Below are 22,005 nucleotides of genomic sequence, written 5' to 3'. Positions count from 1 at the left end.
AAGGAGCCCAGGGGATCCTGGGGCATGGGAAGGCAGAGGACAAGGGACAGCAATAGTGGGGGCACACATTTTGCATGAAGCTCATAGCTTCTGGGTGAGGTAGAACATATATATTTTAGCAAAAGCCTTCAGTCCAAGTGTGGGGTTCTCAAGGTGTCTATGAACATGCAGTTACATACTTCCAGTATGATCAGTTTTGATGTTTGAGGGTTTTTTTTTTTTGAGGATGTAAGTAAACAGAAGTATAAACCTTGATCTAGAATATCTTTTTTCTTTTAATGTTTATATGCAGGGTTTAATCTAATACATATAAAAATTCATCCTTTAGATCTTGCAGAATTCAAAGATAAAGCTGGGTTTTCTTTAGCAAGGAAAAGAACTGAAGCTGATTTGAAAGGAAGTGGTAGATGTAGCTTGTTCATTGTTGTCTTAATCACTTTCCTTCTTTGTTGTGCTGGAGTTACATGAATAGCAGCTATGCATGGGCATACATGACTCTCAGACTCTGGTTCATGATTTATTGTAATTAAATCATTAAATAGACAACAAAGGGAAGCTCCAGGGATTTTGTTCTTAAAGGAATCTGACAGACACCACTTTTGCGGCACTATTTTGGATTATGTACTGTAGGCATGCCTACCTTTTCCATCCTTCTCATTATCGCCTGAACAATGACAGAGGTGGCAGCGGGCATCAAACCCACCATCTTTTTGCGTACTTTTTTTTTTTTTTTTTAAGCTAAGTCTCTTAAGGAAGGAAGGCTCACACAATAGTGCTGCAGGTACATCCTTCTCCCCCCTCGGACAACTCAGGAACTTGCTGCTCAATTTCAACCACGTTTGAAAGAGAAGTACAAGTCTGAAAAGATGATTAGCAAGTTTCATAGCAATTAGTGACTGGCTATGGAGACAGCCCCAAATGACTGCCCCATCTGAGGGCACAGCAGAGGGAAGGCCACCACTATCCATCCGTTCCTTCTAGTATCAAGTGGCTTGTCAGGCAGCAGCGTGTAGGTCTAGGCGACCTTACCTGGTTGTTGCTCCTCCATCAGAAGTGGCACAGGGAATGTGGTGCCCATCTCAGGAGAAAGGCAAGACGGAGGGCAGGCAGACAAGGAGATTGTTAGAAAACATGCGTTGCTTCTGTTGTCATTAGTTCTTTGAGCAGTGAAACTGTTCACACACACAAAAATTTAAGCACACCCTTAAGTATTCAAGTAATTAACAAAAATCCAAAGCATCTTGTTCATTTCAATTGCTTCTCCACCCACATTTTTCATTGAATTAGAGGATATCCTACATGGGCTTTTGTTTCACTTATTCCCCAAAGATCATTTCATTACACACCAAGCAAGGATCTTCAGCATACTCATAGTAATGTCTCAGTCGCAGCATGCAGCATTAGGATGTTCCTGGCACAACGGATGTTATTAAAGGACTGAAGAGATGAATGGGCCGCACATTTCCCCAAGGCAACACAGCAGAAAATGGACATCAAAAGAACCTGGTTCAAAACGCAGTGGGCGTTACTGGCTTCTGGCAAATCCCACTCATCTCCAAAACAGTAACACTGTCAGGCTACGTAAGGACATGCCCATCCTGCAATACCTCTGTAAAACTATGTTTGCATACCCAGCAAATGCACTCCCATTTTAACACCCTGCCTCTAGTTGAAGACAACAAAACCTTCATTAGTCAGAACCACAGTGGGTCAAATCCAGATGCAATTCTACTCAAATCATTAGCATCAGAGCAAACATGAGACAGGCTCTGTAGCCATCAAGCCTACCTTAGTTTTCTCCAGTCATTTTTCACAAACCCAACTGAACTGTCCTAGAGACCACGCAAGTCTCTGACTGTGTGACTGTTTCTTACAGGAAATGCAGTTTGTCCTTGTCACTCATTACAGGTCACCTTCACAGACCCCGACAGGATGACAGGCCACAGCCAGCAACAGGAAACTTTTTAAATTTCTATTTCCTCTCTCACCAAGAACTGGCTGGAATTTATTTTCTTACATCTATTTTGAACCAAGAGCAACAATTCTTGAGCTGGCATTGAGGGAGGAGAAGTGCATATAGTGACATGATGTCACCACATGAATTATTATGCCAAGATATAAAAATAGTTTGAGAAACAGCATGGCCAAAATTACCATATCATTTAATTACAACTGACTTTCACGACAGGCCGTCAGTTAATTAACAGTGTCAAAATGCTGAAATGCCTCCGGCTTACGCATGCTTTGCAAATGACATGGAAGTCATCTTTTTAAATAGCAACAGCTTAACTGAAAATGTAAAACCTATAGTGAAACGCTCTGAAAAATGAGGCAGTCGGCTGAACTGGCATGAAATTCCTCACACCGTAAATTCACTAGCAAAGACAGTTATAATCCATTTAATTTGCTCTCTGAAGATCATATTTACATGACAATTTTTTTTGTGTTCAAAACTGTTTTTCTGAAATAGATATGAATTTAAAAAAATTACTAAGAAGGAGACTGAAGTGACTGCAGCCTGTGCAGCTGCAAACGTGGCCTTGTTCCAGCCCTGGAGCCTTCTCTCCAGACTGCTACAACGTGGACAAGGGTAACGGGGGAAAAGGCTTAGAGAAAGGTGTTTTATTTTTCTTCAGAAACATCACCTTCACTGATTCTCGAGTAACATACATGAATCTGGAGAAAACTCTCTTTAGAGGGAACAGGGTTTGAATAACCTTATAAAATGATGCAATTATTGTATGCATTGACTATTAGTGATAAACACAGGAAAGAGCCTGTGGTCCCAGGGCCCTTTGTGGAAAAGGACCTCTGGAGACGAGGAAAGACCAAGTCTCCTTATCACCACGTTGCCCACACCACAAACACAGCCCGTGCTAGCAGCACATGCAAGAGCAGAGCCCAGCTACACCAAGACTGCAGGTGCAGAGTCCAAAGAGCTGTCCCTGTTGTTCAACAAGACATAAAAGCAGGGATGGGGAAGAAAGCAGCAGAAAGGGGAGTTCTCCTCCCTTGAAGCACACCTAGTCCTTCTTCCCTGTTTCCATCTAGCTTAACACCCCCCCCCCCCATGCAACACTGTCACAAAGGCACCAGCTTAGGTGCTGTGCCCTCAGGCACCGTAAGCTGTTGCCACTTCACATCTATTCTGCAGATCCCCTTTCCCCTCAGTCACCGTCACTTTTGCTTTGCAGGCATACCTCCCCCCAAAACACAGACACACTTGGCTCTGGTTTCATATGGCCTTTTGCTCCTTGGAGCTTGCATGCTTTCCTCCACAAGCCACTGCTCCCCCAGTCCCTGGATGGCAATCTCATACCTAGCACCAAATCACTTATTCTCATCGTCAGACTGAATAAAGTTTAAATAAATGTTTTCAAATAAATAATATAGAATAATAGCTTTATACAAACTGTAGCAAAGCAAAAGAAGAATACAGTGGAGATGGAGAAGGGAGAGTGGGCTGAACAGAAAACTCATGCTTGGACCAGTCAAAGGGTAAGAACAGTGTCCAAATACAAAATTAAGGTGTCCTTTGAAGGATGGGGGGGGAAAAATTCTTGAAAGTGAAATGGAAATAATGCAGCCCCTCTCACTCACTCACTCTTTGGCAACGAGCTAGTACTTTTGTTTGGACAGCCAGAAAGAAAAGTTTAAAGTTTTTTCCCAAGAAAAAATGAGCACTTAGGAGAACACTGATGAGTGAACATCTCCCCCTGTAGTTTGCAAAGAGCCAAGCACCTTGGTAATAATGAAAACCCCATCTCTTGGCTGAATAAAGAAAGCAAGTTAAAACAGATCCAGAGCGTTCTACCTTATGGCAACATGGAAATTTATAGCTCAGGGAGGGTGCTTGAATGATAAAGGATAAGGCCAAAAGAAAGCAATCTGAAAATTCAGCAGAAATTGTGGCAAGCTTGTGGTTTCATGACTCTGTCCAGGTGATTAACTAGGTGTTGGAGGAGAAGATAGAAGATTAAATTTTAAGGTAAGTTAAGGGTGAAACTAAAGGGAGCCGGTGAGGTCTGCAGCTTATGCAGTAAGCAAAGGACTCCAAATACTAGAAAGAAATGAGAGACCTTCCTAAACCAAGTTCAAAGTGCTCTTTATTTAATAAAGACTTTGAGCATGAAAATATTGGAGTTAGATAAAATGCCATTTTGTGTAACAGTCATGAAAATGAAAGCTGAACAGAAAGCAAGAAGGGTTCATTTTCCCAGGCTGAGAAACACTGCAAAGCAATTTTCACAAAAAGGCGATTGTTCAGCAATATTATGTCCGTATCACATCAAACATGTGTTGGGTGAATCCATATCCTCTCTTGTGCTATGACACTATGCTATTTCTGCAAAGAAAGCCCTGACCAGAAATACACTTTACTCCTACTTACAACAGAAAAACAGCTGTCATTAAATTGATTATCCCTGAAAAGCCTGTAATTTAAGGTAAAGCACAAACAGTAAGTATAACAAGGACTTAGTATCCAACACCGCCCCTTATGCAACATGATGATGCAACAGTACTTGCACATTGCATCCTCCCATGACCACTGCTTTCAGCATTTAAGAAACACGGGTGCAACCCGTGAGATAAGCATTAGGCAAACAGTGGCTGGAAAGGCATTGTCTACCCCAATTACTTACTAGTGGTGAAAAATGTCACACAAATTGCAGTTGCTGAGTATCAGCCTGCACTAGCCTGCTTACTAATGGAAAAATAATGAAAATTTCCATTTGCCAGGAGAGACGTTGAACTCCACTGACTGGACAAGTCAGGAATCCAGCATGCACTGGCATACAGATACTAAGTAACAGAAAAATTGAGTGGAAGAAGTAATAATGTCACTAGTGTCACCATAAAGATCTCCCTGCTGAATACAACAGCACTCATTATTGCAGGCAGGTTGTGCCCTCCTCCCTGTGAGTTCATTTCTATTCTGCTAGCAAATGTGAACACAAAAGCCAGACACATGCTAGTCTTGATCATGTCATTTATTAAGTCAGTAGCGATAGCAAACAGGGAATCAGTCTTACCAGTGGCAGACAAACCCCACAGTTAAATCACATGCAAGTGTACACATACGTGTAGAGAGAACAGCGTCATGATTACACACACTCCTTCCACTTTTCCTATGAACTTGGTGGCTCTGCTTGAACTTTCCAGTTCTCCTAGCACAGCAACATTTTGACTTCACAGCAGTGCAGCAACTCCCTGTTCTAGGATGTAGGATCACTAGGTATAATTAAGCCTATATAAAACAGGCTTATTTACGTCCTGCTAAATTACATGATTGAGATTTTGGGGAGTGTTGTGAGTCAGAGCGCTTTGGAAGCCCTGCCCAGCTATTTCCTCAGCATCTCAGTGAGGAGACAGCCTGAGCCAACAGCAAGTTGCTCAGCTTTGTAATTCAACAGTTAACAATTAGCCCAATGTTTTGAGTTTACTAAAAAGGTTGGTATTATACTTCAAACTGCCAGAACCCTTGCAAAACAACTTTGACTATATTTGCCAGGACTGATGTTGGAAAGATCAATTTTTTTTTTTTTTTTTTTTTTTTTTTTACAATAATGGATAAGTAGACACTAGATAAACTTTTTAGATGTAAGTTTGGTAGTACCTATGTGTAGACATACAAGTATTTGGACCTTGGACAGAAGTTTACGCTAACATAAGAAAGATCTTGTGGTATCTATTGTGTAAGAGTCATTACTTGTTGTACATTTCTGTTGACTATTAATGGCTGTAAATTAGGTAGGAATGTTTGACAATTTTATGTCCAAGGATATAGGACTGATAAGTGCAATGCTAGCCAATAAAAAAAACATAGTAAATACAGCAGGAAGCTGCTTTCTTGGGGGGCGGGGGAAGCTCTTTGGCATCTGCCCTTTGTCTTGCTTTTACCAGATCAAAGAGAGGTTCTGAGGATAAAAACTGTAAATATTTTGCTTTAATAGGATTACTTAACTATAGTACTGACAAGTATTACAGCTTGTTTTCATTATGCTGGTAGACAACACATGTGGTACCTCTCGCAGCAATTTTTCATGGGATTGTTTAGGAGGGCAAGCCTAATTAAGAACAAGCATTTAATAAGCACTCTCTTATCTTGGCTTATCTAAGAGCTAACACACAAGGGCAAAAATTGAACCAAAGCACATCTCAGACAAATTTTAATACAGATTAATGGCTCAGCAGAGAAATTAACAATATAGAGAATTTCTCATCATGTTTATTCAAGGCAAGATAAGTCTTGTTCTGAGTAGGTAACAGTTTGTTTGCTCTTTCCTGACAAATACTGGCCATCTGGAATCATAACGAACCCAAGGGTCCAAGCAGTTTGAAAGTATTAGTAAATCCTGTGATGCCAGGCAGCCCAAAAATCAATAGCTGTTTCTCAGACAATACCTACAAGGCCTACAGAGAAAAGACAACAAAATTAGCAGTCACCAAGGAAGATACAGCTGGTATACATTCCTGATGACAACACCATAAAACATTGAGGAAATGTCTGCAGAAGACATTTAAACCTTTAATTACAGCTTACTGCAAACTCAGTGTTTGTGCAGAGTAAAAACAGGAAAAGAATATGCATTTTGCATGGAAAAGTTGCCACCAGTTAAGGTGTTAAGGATATATCTCTGCTGAGGAACCTCTGCCCCAAAGAGCAAGCAATCCTGTTCAGAGAATTCACCAAGTTCTCAGTAACCCAGACTGCAATATAAAAATCCTCGTAGAGAACAAAAATCACCAAGAGAGAAGACATATACAATCAGCAAACAATAGCTAGATTACCCCCTTCAGAACTTGACTATAGCCCTTAAGAGAAAAACAGTGGATGGGTTATTCTTACAGAAAATCCATTTCAAGGTTTTGGGGAGAACTGAGCTGGAAAAATCACCATGTAATGGGATAAACTATTACAACTTCAGGGATAGAAGCGGACAGTGGGATTTTGCAGTGCACACTGCCAATGAAAGATTCTTCCCTGCAACTCCAAGGGCAGGAGAACAGACAGAAGTTATGGGATACCTGTGTTAAAAGTTAATCATTTACAACAATGCAAAAAACCACAGGGCTGAGAGAAAGTTGATGCAGAAGAGACTAGAAAATGTAATACATTCCCCGCAGCAAATATCTGCAAGCGCTCAATGCAATATTTTTCAGAAGAATGGCATTGTTTTTGTGTCAATATAAAAGTCTCAGCAAAATACTCCAATATCCAGCAACAGATTCTTGAGTCTTTCAGTCAAGCTGAGGAAGCAGGCTGTGGGAAACTTAAGATGGACAGGGGAAGAAACCCTTATTCAAAGTAAAAATTATTGTAAGCTCGATTTGCTTTCTTTCAGAAGCATACAAAAAGGCAAGCAAGCCATCACTAATTACAACTATCACTCACACAGAGCACAGCAGAGTCTCCAGCAATAGAGCAAATGCTTCAAAATGAACAGAAAAGAAGCTTCAGTTGCATCATGACTCCCTGGAGACTGTAAAAATGCTGTAAGCAAACTAAAGCTATTTCCAATTAAATGCTGTGTTAGAGACCATTTAAAACAAGATTTTTTTTCACAATGGTAATTCTTTCTGAAAATTCTCTTAGCAGGTTATTTAGTGACCGATGTTTCCAGGGAACAAGAACCTGCAGCATGAATCAAAACTTTAGTAACTGGCACAAAACATCACCATTCACTGACTGTCTGAAAAGAGGCATGCAAGGTGGTCACAGAGGGGGAAGGCTGTGCCTAGGTGCTGTGCAACTGCAAAGCAACAGGATGGCTGGGTCAGAGGTAGTGTCAGGCTAAAATTACATGCTGCATTCAGCTTATCAGCCCGTGTTGCAGGCAATGCCTATGCCTCACAAATTTGCCTGTATTGAACCCCTATTTCACATTTCATGGTTTAAAAACAAACTGCAAGTTAACGCAGCTGACCAGATTGGTTGCCCAAGGCATCAATATGGCACATTCTTCCCTTCTTCCCAAACTCAGTATGACCCTGGCAGCAGCGCTGCAAGTTCCCACACACTGTCTTGCCAAGACAAGCCTCAGATGCAGAGCAATTAGTAAAAGGAGGCTTAAAAGCCTAGGTCAGTCTGCAAGGCCCATTTGCTTGATGTCACCTCTACTGAGCGTGCCCCCAAAGATGTGGGTTGCAGTGTCAACATCTCCCTTCCCAAGGCAAGTTACCATTCATTTTGAAGACAGTGAAAGCCAACCAGTTGTCAAATGGAAAGGCAATGACAGCCAACAGAGTCCCCAAGCCTACAGCTTCCTCTGGAGGCATCTGCTCACACAGAACCAATCGTTGAACCTATAGGCTCAAACATTGTTACCAAGACTCAGGATATAGCTTCCCAAGCTGGTTAAGCCAACCACACAAAGCAGGCAGGGAAAGGAAAGGTCAAGCTTTGAGCATGTGCCAGCACTACCATGCACAGCTGTGCGACCAGCCTTAACAGTGGGGTGAGCTGGAAACTGCTTGAAAACTAACCTTGCCAGGGGGAAAAAAAAAAAAGAAAGAAAAAAGAAAAAGAAAAAAAAGTAGTAATTTATACACAGATAAGCAAGGCAATCCAGTTGACCTTACAGCTCAGCTACTAGTGCTGGTGCTTAAGAGAGCTAAGGAAGGGTGTCTCTCTTGGTGGCAAGGAAGCTTTAGACTTCTCACAAAACTTTGCATTTAGCATTAAAAGGCTTGGTATCCCACTGACAATCCGTGGACATTTCAAGTCTTCACTTACCTATGTTTGTCAATAATTTGCATTGCTTGGAAATTTCCAGCTTCACACACGCTTTCAAAATCAGATCTGATGTTCTCAAAATGTAGCTTGTGCAACATTTTCCAATGTCTGCAGAAAGCTGGTCACACAGAACTTGCTCTTCTTTTCTTTCACTGCTAAGTTGCATTAAACAGAAGCTAAAAATACATTAAATACTTTCTAGTATTACTTTTTGACATAAGCAGTTGTTATAGCTGCCACAGGAATGTTGCAAGAAAGGGGAAGAGGTCTTGTAACTACTATTCAGGTGGGATATGTCTACTGAAAGTTCAGAATGTCTTGGAGGGGGTGTGTGTGTGTGTGTGTATATACACACACCCCCAATATATGCATGTGTGTATGTATGTGTATATGTGTGTATGTATATATATATATATTTTTTTTTTTTTTTTAAACATTTGCCTTAGCACTGATATCCTACCAAAAAAATCAGAAGTTCAAGAACTCAAATGAAGAGATAATCTCCTTTTACTCCAAGCAGGCAACAAATTTAGCATAATTAAAAAATTTATCTGCAATGCAAAGTTCAAGGAAATACTGCCTAATCTGCGGGAATCATGTTGCCAAGAGAAAATTGTGTCCAAGTGAGCTATGTGCCTGTTGTTCAGGACTGATAGCCCACCAAACAGGACGCATCTAATATCGTGTGGAAGTAAAGCAGCTTTTCATAACATTTGCACAGATGTAATGCTCTTTTCTCGGGAACCAAACAGGTTTCACATTCATTAACTTACATGCCACATACTTGTATTACATGGAACAGTACCCCTGAAGTACAGGCAAACCAAGGCGCTGCAAGATATAAAAGTTCGTTTTTTCTTGCCATTCAGTGCCAGAGACCGATACAGTAGTCCAATTCCCAAATCCCCCTACCTTGCTCTAGACATAAAACCCATGTTTCCACCCAAACATACCAGCAAGACCACGTTTAGAGTTATTCTCTTCACTTGCTCTGCTTGGCTATCTGACTTCTTGATTGGCACTGCTGCCCCCATGTTTCTGAATAAATCCACGAAGTTCTTCAGTGTCTGCAAACTCATCTTTGAAAAGGGGAGGAGAGGAGGGAAATAACAAAAAATTATTTTATGGGAAAGCAAACAGTTGAACTTGAATAACCGTTCTCTCTACTTCTGCTGTCACTTCTATAAAGCTGCTATGGCTATTGTGATGTGCTTCTGTTCCACATCACTTAGTTTACTTGACTACAGAGCATGAATGATTTAATTAGAATAATTTTGATCTTCAGAAAAATTTGTCTGTTCCCTTTGCTAAGCAAAGCAGCATTATTTTCTAATGGTAAGACGGGGTTAACCTTAAGGGCCAGTGGAAGAACTCATTCACCCAGCTTCACCTAGAGGGTTTAGTTTGCTCAGCCCCTCCAGCTGTCCCTAATATCTGGAGAGGTGCCATCTGACTCCAGGGAAATATCAGAAAATCCTCACTGAGAGATTCCTCAATAGTGAGGGATGAATTCAAGTCTCATAAGTCAATCCACAGGTTTACTGCACTATGCTGTAACAGTAACTTCTTCAGTTCCTTCCTGAGAACAGCAATACACTGGTCAATACACTAGTCAGTAAATTGACCATCCATAAGACCTCCAGCATTCATTTTGTAAAACTAAATCCAAGAAGGATTATTTGTGAAAATCCTGGCAGAAGGGATTTCATAGCAACTACTAGTTCCCATGGAAAGTTGACAAATAGTAGCAAATTATCAACAAATCATCAACAAATTTCAGTACAGCTTGACTTCATATTTCACCCCAATCCTTTTTTGTCCAATCTTCAAGTATTCCTACATAGTAACAAAAAGACAAAAGCTAAAAAAAATTACCCAAGCCCTATTTTTTCAACATCTTTTTATGTTAAGTGTTCTGTTTATATCAATTCCTTCCACCCTACCTATATTCTTAGCTGCAATTTTTAGTTTTTTAAACCAGCTGCAGCATGGGGAATCCCTCAGCAGCACTCAATACCCATATCAGCATTGCTGACTATTGCATTCTCTGCTGCCGCCCATCATGCACAAGTGCTTTTTCACAAAACAAGTGCACCGCAGCTGTGGGATTTTACCAGCTTGCTCTGGTACCTGAGAAAGCCAACCTGCCCCAGCTGCCCCAACTACAAATCAGGGAGATTATAACACAAATCACACATGCCAAAGTTTTGATTCTCTCAGTCATCCTTTCAATCATCCCTGGTTCAGTTTTGACTCTTCCACATGCAGTCCAAGGGATGTTTCAACCTACGTTCTGCTCTATTTGCCAGATACTTTTTTCAAAGCACTGCAAAGAATATGTCTAGTATCTTTAATACATCAACAGTGTTAAGCAGTGAACAGATAAGCTCAAGGGCTTCAGAAGTACAGTAGATATCATGCTCTAAACCAGGATAAGACTATTCTAATGCATTACCTGTCAACCTCAACATGGGGAGTTTTTACTGTACAAGCACTCCCCAGTAACTACCCTTAATAATTCTGCACTATCAGCATGTGCAAACAACTTACCACTTACACCATGAATAAATACAAAGAAAAAAAATTGCTTTTTCCACAAGAGCCTTGATGGGTTATTTTTAATTAAAATCAGTTTAATGATTGATAAGCTCTAGTATTTCAGCAGCAAATCAAAAGTGGTTGACTGTTTTCAGATACAATGAAAAACTGAAGATAATATAACTACATAAGCTAGCATATTTAGATAGTTTACTGGTTTTCAAACATAGAAAAGAGTAAGGGTTTAACATATAAATTGTCATGACCAAGAGTAAAAATGAAATGAATGTTTTGTAAGAATCAGCAACTTCAACTGTATAAACTTACTGAATTGTTTTATTTCCAATGCTTAATCTCTCACAAAATTACTTTCAACATACTTCCTACATCAGAAACCAACGAATTTTCAATATCTGATTAGTACGGGGAGGGGGGAAGGGTATCCCATACATAAAGTCAGCACAGTTGCTGCTTTGAAATGCTCTTCACTTATACCCCTTAAGCAAGGGGAAGGCAGCTGCAGATAGCTGTTTCCTAGGCCCTTCAGCAGCTCACTGAGCTGGCAGAGGCAGCAGAAGGCAATTCAGTCAGCCTGTGTGCACATAAAGGAGAAACCATCTCTTCCTTACAGACAGGACAAGTGAAGCTGCAGCTGACTCAAGCCTAGCCATGCAGCAGAGTAAGGTTTCATTCAGTGCTGCAGGGAAGAGGAGAGGGGGGATAAGGGAGTGCAAGTCCTAAGGCTCTGAGGATCCTCCCTAACCCCGCATATCTCACAGGGTAGCTGTCACCAAGGCTGTGCTACTGTTTAAAACAGCAGCTGCAGCCACCTGTTTTTCCTCAGCTGGCACTGATGGGAAAAGGGGACAACACACAAGAGGGAGCAACTCCTCTTTTGTACTGTTATTTTATTTCATAGTAAGATCCATGTAGTATATAAAATATAACAGGAAAAAAATGAACAAAACCTAGAAAATAAATTGTCCAGCTGACAAACCACTACAGCTCTGCTGTCCTGGTTCTCTGATGTCACCAGAACTCATGTACTGTTTACTTTGTACTTTACAGTTCCCTAGTGTATGAACCTACATAAAAAGCGATATGTTTCAATTAAGCCAGAGTTAGATGACAAATGTAGAGGAAAAAATGGCTTTCTTAAGCCACAGCTGCCCCTGACACAGGTTACAATGATGTTTAACTACACTGTAATAATGCTCATTACATTGAGAACCTTGAAAGAGCCTCTGAAAAAAAGGATTCACATTAAGCATTTTAAAAGAAGGTCATAGACACTGCACTGTACCAATGGTACCTCCCAATATCCTCTTTATGCCCAAGGAGAATTTGTGATTTTAATAAGCTACTACATAGATGACACCAAACCTAGAGGTAGGTTACAAGCAAAGGTAAAATACAGGCAAAAAAGATCCCTTTAGAGCTAGTCATTGCGCAAAGTGCCCAGCAGGAAGCAAGGCAAAGTGTCAACAACTTTCCCCCCACCTTAAATTTACGCTGCTCACATGGTGCATTTAATTTCTAGTGCCATAAAGAACGACAGTGGATCATCAGCTGCTAGTAAATGCAGTCATGCCAAGAGAACAGCTTGAAGTTATTCAAGCAAAAATCTGTTACGGTGCAAAACTAGTGCACTGAACTGTTACCCCTTCAAGTTCAGGAAGCGACTTGATGGTAGAGAACTGAAGGGTTTTTTTTTTTTTTCTTCCTTTTGACATGGGAAATACTCTGCATAATCAACAGGAGAACAAACTGCTAAGTCTACATGGTAGGAGTCAAATACATTAGCTCGACTCAAAAGGTTAGGGGAGAAAAAAGTTTAGAAAGGAGGGAAAAAAAGCACACTTTTCTAGGATCAAGGTGAGTTGTTTTTTTAAAAAAGTTACTGCACCAAACAAGCTGGTAAGACAGCTTGTCTTCATTATCATCTGGGATCAACATAAGGTTGACATCAAACAGCATGTGTACATTTCAACAAGAATGAGAAACATATTTGTAAGTACAATAGTTAACAGCAAATTAAACCTAAGTTTTAATGGTGTAAGCCTTCAGGTTAGGAAATGTGGACAAGACTTTCATCTTCATTACCTTCCTGTGCACTACCTGGTGAAAATCAAAAGTAACAATGCTTAAGATTCATTTTATTTCTACTTCCAAAGGAAAAAGGGAAAAGGTTAAATAAAACTGTTCTCCAATTTGTTCTCCACTATATGTACACCCACACACATACACACACGCACATGCACACACCCCTCAAACTGCACTGACATTTCTTTTTGACCAAAAGAGTAGATCCTGGGAGTAAGTGCAAAATGCAAAATCAACTGACAGAAAATGCTGAACAAACAGCATCATAAAAATACAAAATATTTATATTACTGAACTATTAACAGATGATGTTCTCTGTTTCTTTAAAACTTTGGAACCACATAGCTGATTTCTTAAATCTAGTCCATGCCAGCTTCCAGAACTATTAATGATTCAGTTAGCTTCATTCTTTGATGCTTCATCAAAGTTTTCTACGAGATCTGAAAAAGATGAAGATATTTAATACAGTAACACCCAGCAACAGTCTTCATATGCTTAATGAAAATGCACATATTACGGGAAAGATCTAGTCATTCTTAACTATACACTTAGGCACACAGTTTCTTCCGGTGGATTTCAAGGAGCTTTAGAAAAGTGTGTTTGTCTGAACATACAGAAAGAACCAGAAATGCAGCATTCATAAGAGTGGAAGTTTTAACATGAAACAATTAAGATCTGATTTTCAGGTGTGTTCTATTAGCTTGAGACTGGAGCCATCAGTTAGGCACCCAATAACTGTTATACTTCAAGAAACAGAAAATTTTGAAGAGACTTGCATGTTTTTATGCAAGATCATAAAGAAATAAGCCAATTCTAGAGCAAGAAAAACTGAACCTCTGAATCACCCATTTGTTACTTTGACTATAACACTATACTGATGCATACAGAAGAATGTGGTTATTATCAGCTGGCAAATTAACAGTTTACTATATTTGTGCCTTGATAAGCTTTCAAACATTGATACAGGCTTAATTTTTTCTATTACAGAAATAAGCATCCCCACTTGAAACTCCAATTTAAAAGAATAACCTGATGACTATTTCAATTGTGTCATTTTACAAATATTTTACTTGTATCCTACATCTCTAGACAGACATTATCTAGATCACCTACTCAGCCTCCTTGAAAGTATTTTTTACCTGAGAAGTTAAACAATTTGCCCAAGCCAAACTGGAAAAAGCTGGAATCCAAAACTGCCACTGTTCTAATGCTACCCAGTATATGAAGCTTCCTTTAGCAAGTGAGAAGTACATCAAAAGCTAAAATTTAATTGAATGAATTAAAGTATTTATACAATAAACAGCCATATAAGCATATGTGCCTACCTGGGACATCATCGTCTTCTTCATCAATGTCTTCTGATTTTGGTGCTTTACTATCCAAAACTATAAAAGAAAACTGGTGCTGAGTCCTCATTATACAGAATTAGAGACAACCATACAATGAAATAAAAGCCATAACGTACACGTTGGAATAGAAAGCATTTGTCTTTCTGATTGTGGCAGACACACAAATGATGGGTATCAATCAACCCACAGTAACTGGCATGAGCAGGGTGTCCATCTGTGAACATTCTTAGACCAAAGCAGACAGGTTAGCACTGCCCTTTTTCACATGATATAGGGATAGGAAATCCCAACCTAACAAAAGGTCAAATGATACAGAATAACCCTAGTGTTACTAAACCTTTTAACAAAAACAGTGCAACCTGTTTCAATGCAACAATAATGTGGTGCCAACCAGGGCCACTCAACTACTGATTCAACTACTTTGGGGCCATAACTACAGTAAGTAGTATTTCCCTAACAACCTATTCTTCTGTACCTTATAGAACTTGAAACATGCTACAAATAATCAAAGGAGTGCAAGAAATATTTAAAAAAAGATTTCTTCTCACTGGTCCAGCCAATTTAACACTTGCATTCTGGCGTTATCCTAAGAAAGGATAATAAACATCAATTCATACTGAGGTTTTAGTAAAGAAACAGGTTTGTGTCTATCCGTCAATCTGGATTTTAACATGTAGTTTCCTTTACCTATTAATTCCAGTAATAAGGATGAAAAAATAGCACCCCTGCTTTCAATTAAACTCTGAACATGTAAGATACAGAAGAAATTACTATTGTTTAAAAAATAACGGTATTTGTTGGAAGTATCAGAGCAGATAGCATGGTCTAATTCCAAAATATGGACAATTGGAACTTGCCCAATTACAGTGCTTTTAACAGCTATTTCAGTTACTGTTGAGGACAAAAAACAGTATAAATATGCAAAACAAAGGAGTTTTTTTTGACTGCCTAATTTCACCAGGGCTGGGTATTAAGAACTAGTTTTCAGCAGTATACAACACAAAAGAGGAATTCTGATACTGATACTTGTAAAGAAAACTTTACCTGTTCTGCACCCTCACTAGGCTTTTACAAACAAGTATCAAAGTTGACAGATTATTTGCATACTTCAAAGTCCTTCTCATGTTCTCATTTTATAACACATACCACTAATAATAAATCCCCCACCTATTCACAAATGACAAAGTTGCTTAGGGAAAATAGTTGACACCTCTACAAATCACACTGCAGTGGTTCACCAACGAGAGGCTATTCAGTGATTCTCCCCCAGGCTCCATTACTCAATTGCAATACTTTATCACATTGTGACAAAAATTATAGTAATAGTTATACCAATACATCACTGCTCCTGTGGTTTTACAAGGAGCAGCAAATAAAGACTATTAAAAACATACTTGATTTTGATTTTTAAAAAACTCCTGTTTTTCTTCCAAAGGAATTATACAGCAGGAGACAAAGAACATCTTTCCTCCTCTATATCCATAGAGGAAGCACATTTTGTATGAATAATGAATCAATTCCCAGATAAAATAATGTTATGAGGCTCTCTAGGTAAAAGTTGAACCACTCTTACTTTCTTCAGTATTTTGTTATATACACTTTTCTTTTAATTAACAATCCCTTAAATATCCTCACAATGATCAATACTGAAGTTATTTTTCCCCCGAGACCAATATTTCTATATTAAGTTAATTTCATGCAGTATCTTTGTGTGCACTACGACTCCCATTTTTGTAGTTCCCTAATTTTTCTTACAAAATTTGGGTCAACATAATAAAGATCGCTTAAAAGAATTTTCTTCTTGCATTTTGAATAAACAATAAACTATACATTCAAAAATGCAGGGTGTTAGAATACAGCAGATACAGAATTACAGCATGCCTAACTTACCACAAGTATTTAATATTTTAATATCTGATACAATATCATAGTCTGCCTATATGGAATCTTGAAAAAACAAGGGAATATAGGTTTTCCACTATATTTCTGCAACAGTGGCAAATAAATATAAGCAAACATTATGTTTTTGATTGCTTTTTGATTTCTAAACCATATGTGTCATATTAAAATTTTAACCCAAACTTAGTAACTTATCAGAATGAAATATTCCAAAGAGACCTACCTTGTCTTGGGAATTGTTCAGCTAACTTTCTGAGACTTGTTAAGCTGTCAGCACCAAGCTGGCTTAAGATGCCTGGAAGCATTTCTGTGATCGGTTTAGCCTCTGCATGCCCAGTAATTGCAAAAGTGTTAGCAGAGAGGGAAGCTTGAACCTTGGGGTTGTTGAAGTGAATAACTGTTCCATCATCTTTTATCATGTTCACCTGTTTAAATATATATTAATAACATTTACCAAAACAGTGCAGCATGTCGTTGAACAAGCATCATACGTAATTCCAATATTAAAATATAAAGAAATTATGGAGCTAGTACTCCTAGAAAATAATAGAACTGTGAGAAAAATATCTAGAACTAACACCACCTGAATTGGAAGTAAAGTAAGAGATAATGGTAGATGGACTCAGACATGAAAAGGTAGAGGAATTTTGGCTCTCTAATCTATGACATACTTATCTGAATACCAAGCAATAAATTTACAAGGCTTTTATGTTATCATACAGTTCATGCATATTTTTGACAAAGAGAAAACATACATAGGTCATTAGGCTACAAAGTATAAAGTTATTAATATCAGGGATGTCTAGGAAAAAAAAATCCAACTCTGTGTTAACTGTTTACAGATTTAAGGTTCTAACAGAAAAGCCTTGCCACATGAATTTAAGACACTGCCATTCCCCAGCTATCTGGGTCACCTAGCAGCAAAATGTTATTGCTTCTGCAGCAGAATTGGCAAAAGTGCAAGATTCACAATCTGGCATACTTGCTCAAAACCGCCCAATACACAATTTTTTCCTCTTGCACATCATAGAGCTGGACATTTATACACCAGCTAGCGCTAGAAGAGGGGCCCACGCTCTCCTAATAATTCCATGATGTCTCTTAAGCGCATGATACAGTGGTCCTGCTCCCTTTCCCCCTCCACAGTCTTCTGACTTGACTGTTAGAGCCAGGATAGCAGCCTGTTGTTGAAGTTTATACTGGCATAGTTGTGGGGGGGTTAGTTTGCATTTTTAAGTTAAAGGGAGAAAGAAAGGAAAGTTACAATTATCTGAAGAAAAATCCTTTTAACTGAAATAAGGAAGAGGATGAGTAGAACCCCTTCAACCAAGCAGCGGCTACAATACTTAAAGAAAATAGGGTTTTCTGACAAATTGTTTTTAGTATAAGTTACAGGAAGAAAACAAATTTGAGGACTAAAAACCAAATCTAAAATATGCAAATACTTAAGTCATCTATCTTCACATAGCAGTATAATTCAAAATAGGTTTCAAACTGGAAAACCAGGTATGTTGCCCTCCTATAAAAGTAAAGGATGCCCTTCCCCTTGCACATGGGGAAATGGGAAAGGCTTCAGGCACAATCATCCTCTTATTTAAAAGCCTCTTTACAAGTAAGCAACCACCACAACAAAAAAAAAAAAGGGGGGGGGGCAAACAACCTACAAATGAGCTACTTATGTCTGAGTCAAGGTTACTAACCTCCTCAAGTTCTTCTGTTCAGACAAAATTTACCAAGGTCAGCTTGGTTCTACCTGAATTACTGGAATTATGTACCTAATTATCAAGGTAGAAGCATTCTGGATAATCTTCCTTTACACCAAGACATTTTATATCTTAATAACTCTGTGAATAAAGATCTTATGCGGGGGGGGGGGGGGCACAAACAAGAACTGTGTTCTTTAGGTTTCTGTAGCACAGCATATACATCATGATGCTCAGGTAAACAGACAAATTATAATGTTTCTGTAGCAGAGATATGAAAACTTACAGGCAAACCAGTCTTCTACTCTGAATCTGTATTTGCCTTTGAGAGGTATACACTAAGTGACCTCTGGGGGCAACTTCCAACCCTGCTTAAATCAATTAATCACAGATTAAATATTGTACTTGTTTAATGAATGCTACAGTAATATTTAGTTCATGATGAAGGAACACTTCCTCCTCCCACATATTAGTTTCACATTCTCTCTGGTATTATGGAAAACATCAGTGTTCCAACTTGTCTTTTATACTACAATATTTATACACATTCAAAAAAAAAAGAGGATATTCAAGGAATATCTGAAAACTTTCTATTTCTCTTTATGTAACAGAGGAGCCACTTCCTTAGAGTCTTTTCCAGTGCCGCATAAAAACATCAGTCTCTTGTGACTACTGCAAACAATTCTGGTTTATTTTCATGCAGTGAAAGGCACTGAAGTTTGATAATACAGATTAGCAAGTGCCTACCTCCAGGCATTTTGATGCCTTTCTTTACATTTTGTACCACATAATTCTTCCTTTGAAAGTGAATGCACAGTAAATAAGTGTTTGCAGCTCTGCCCTTAAGTAATCAAGTTCAAGTCACCAAGAATCATGAGTTTTGTTCTGCAATTAATGCAAGATACATATATCACAGCTTACTAGCTTCTATCATCGTTATCTGGCCAGTAGAAACTTCTCCCTTCTTTGTCTAGGTCAACACAATCATACCAGCATAAAACTCAAACATTTCTTAGTCTTTCAGTAACCAAACTTATGAGTTTTGGAGGGAAAAGAGAAACGTGTTGTTTAAAGAAAACAACAAAAACAAAAAACCACCACAACAGTGAATTTAATTTCACACAGGAAACATTTATTTTATCACTATACCTCTTCAATGCCAGCAATGTTATTTACTGCCAGTTTTTTGAGGGAACTCTGAAGTTTTTTGTCATCAGCTGTTGCTGTTCTGTGCACCACCTTCTTCTTTCTGCGAGCTGTTCCCTGAAAAAGAATCAAGAGATGACAGTCAGCAATGCTCAGAATCTCACTACACATCACACCACACTTGATGCAACATCTCTTTAAGGTATGAGAAAGCTCTGCAATCAAAAATACTTCTCTACTTATTTCCATCACCTACAGTTTAGTAGTCAGTTCCAATTTCAATTTTTTTTTAATTGTAAAAGACAGAAACAGTTATGAACTACTGCAGTACTTTCCCACAAGCTAAATTATAAGCCTAATACTAGTAAGCAAGGTGTAAGAGCATTTTCTCAGAACTTCTTACTCCTCTTTCCCCCCCCAAGATGAAGCACAAATGCAGTGATTTAAAGAGTTCAAGCTTTCATAACCAAGTAATTAACATTTTTAAACTGTTCTACTGATAGCAATTTCAGAATTTCTACTTTGCCAGCTTTGTACAAAACCCCCCTCCGCACCTGTGGTTAGGAGATAAATGCCCACACTGAACTACTTATACATTTTTTGTGCCATACTATTAGCTACCTGCTGGATCAGAGGAAAAATCAGCTCAGCGTAGAGTCAGATGTAGAGTCAGATGAGCCCTGGAGCAGGCAGTGAGGGAAGGAGTGGAATTTCCCAACAGGGAGAAGAGGAAGGAGAACTGAAGCAACCAACAGGTAAGCTCACCCTGAGCTACCAGAGATCACAACAGATCACCAAATTAAAAAAAAGTATACACACTGAAAATTACTTATCCAGTGATTGTGAACTGAGAGCAAATTGCATTTTAGCTAGCAATGCTATGATCCCAATCACAAGGAAAGTGTATTTTTTTAGGCCTCTAAAGTATACCAAATTAGATTTTCTATGAACTGAAGTCTATGTTTTAGAAAACAAGTTTCAGATAAGTTTCATCTTCAATGCATAAATTACAAGAAACAAGTGCATCTCTGTAGATATTTTGTGTTTTTCTTACCTTTCCTCCTATTCGGACCTGAGCTTGAAGCTTGGCGAGTTTTTCTTGATTCATAGTGCTGTTCCTAAAGAATGAGATATAAACACAAGTTAACTGTCAAAATATTAAGAAAGATAATTTGTACAATCCATTCTAAAAATATGATTAAAATCAGTGTTTTTTAAATGTATAGAAAGTTCTCCAAAATGGTGCAAATACACAGCAAACAAAAAGCTCTAAAGGTATACCACCTAAATAATAAAAAGTATGCCTACACTAGTTTGTTTAGCCAAAATGTCTGCATTATTGTGAAGCAGATTAACAGGAAATTTCATTTTGCAGTAGTTTTAGTAATGAAATATTAACTGTTAATTTACAAGTACATCAGTTTACTGTTGGAACAGTCCAATCAGCCTAAACTGCTCAGAACTGACCCAAGCATCATGTATAGCACAACTGCTTCTAGAAAAAGAGAAAGATATCTTTATCTTTAACAGAGCCCAGGAAAAGAGTCATCACTAACCTATTTTTAATACTATTTCCAAATAACAAACCTCCAACACTTTTAACTAATAAGCTAGCTCCAGACTGGTTGCAGTTCCTGTATAAGCAGATTTTTTTTAGGGGCCTCCAGCAGTTACACATCCAATTCAGCAAGTGGGAAGTTAGTCAAGCAGATTCTCCTTAAAGTGGGACCTTTAAAGGCTGGCAGGGCGAGAAGCCTGTAATGGCTGGAAAGCACCCCAAGCCTCCCAGCACAGCAAGGAGGCCGTCGGTGACCCCCCGAGTAAAGAGAAACCCTCTCTGAACTGCCACCGTGCGAGGCAAAGCGGGAAGGAGGCTCCCCAGGCCGCCGGGGTCGCGGGAAGCCCCCAGCGCCGCCGGGAGGGTCACCACGACCGACCGGCCTCTGCGGGGCGGCCGGGACAAAGGCCTCCAGCCCGCGGCCCCGTTCGCTGCCACCCCGCAGGGCCCGGAGAGGAGGGCCCCGTCCCTCAGCAGCCCCAGGGAAAGGGGGAGAGGGCCAGGCCGAGCCGCGGAGGCCCCCGCGCCGCCCAGCGCCCGCTCCGCGGTGCTGCTCTGCGGGGAGGGGAGAGGAGGGAGCCGGGCTGCCCGCGGCGCCAGCGCCGCTCCCTCACGGCCGGGCCGGGCGCGGCCCCTCCCCCCGCGCGGGCCGCCGCGCGCCCGGGCGCGGCGGAGGGGGGAAGAGGGGGCGGCGGAGCGGGGCGAGCGGGCGCGAGGAAGTTCTCACCTGCGTCCGGCGGCCCCTCCGCAGCCCGACACGCGGCGAGAACAAGATGGCGGCCGAGGAAGGAAAGAGAGGCGCACAGAGAAAGGAAGCCTCGCGCCACGTGACGGCGCCAGCCCGCCCGCCCCCGCCCGCCGATTGGCGGCGGCGCCGAGGCACGTGCGCGTAGCCGCGGGCGCGCAGGGCGCGGGGAGGCGGGCGCCCGGCGCGCGGAGCCTGCTGGGAGTCGTAGTCCTCCCCGGGGCGGA

General features: G+C 40.1%; 1 protein-coding gene across 1 annotated transcript; it reads right to left on the bottom strand.

The window, feature by feature from the left end:
- Positions 1-11,349: 11,349 nt before the first annotated feature.
- Positions 11,350-21,911, bottom strand: BTF3L4 (basic transcription factor 3 like 4). The gene is made up of 6 exons (XM_064516203.1): positions 21,761-21,911; positions 20,530-20,593; positions 19,479-19,592; positions 16,850-17,051; positions 14,704-14,763; positions 11,350-13,818 (listed from the first exon to the last, which is right to left on the bottom strand). The coding sequence occupies exons 2-6, from the start codon at positions 20,581-20,583 to the stop codon at positions 13,772-13,774; spliced, it is 477 nt and encodes a 158-aa protein (XP_064372273.1). The 5' UTR covers positions 20,584-20,593; positions 21,761-21,911; the 3' UTR covers positions 11,350-13,771.
- Positions 21,912-22,005: the final 94 nt, after the last annotated feature.

The sequence above is a fragment of the Dromaius novaehollandiae genome, chromosome 8, assembly GCF_036370855.1.
Source record: "Dromaius novaehollandiae isolate bDroNov1 chromosome 8, bDroNov1.hap1, whole genome shotgun sequence".
In the NCBI taxonomy this organism is placed as follows: domain Eukaryota; kingdom Metazoa; phylum Chordata; class Aves; order Casuariiformes; family Dromaiidae; genus Dromaius; species Dromaius novaehollandiae.
This window is presented reverse-complemented; position numbering and strand designations above follow the sequence as displayed.

What these genes read in the sequence shown, in the direction of transcription:
- BTF3L4 (XM_064516203.1), bottom strand. Translation starts at nt 20,583, where the DNA reads ATGAATCAAGAAAAACTCGCCAAGCTTCAAGCTCAGGTCCGAATAGGA. An exon ending in ACATTGCTGGCATTGAAGAG is followed by an intron (nt 17,052 to 19,478) that starts GTATAGTGATAA and finishes ATATTTAAACAG; the next exon opens with GTGAACATGATAAAAGATGA. An exon ending in TGAACAATTCCCAAGACAAG is followed by an intron (nt 14,764 to 16,849) that starts GTAGGTCTCTTT and finishes TTTCTTTTATAG; the next exon opens with TTTTGGATAGTAAAGCACCA.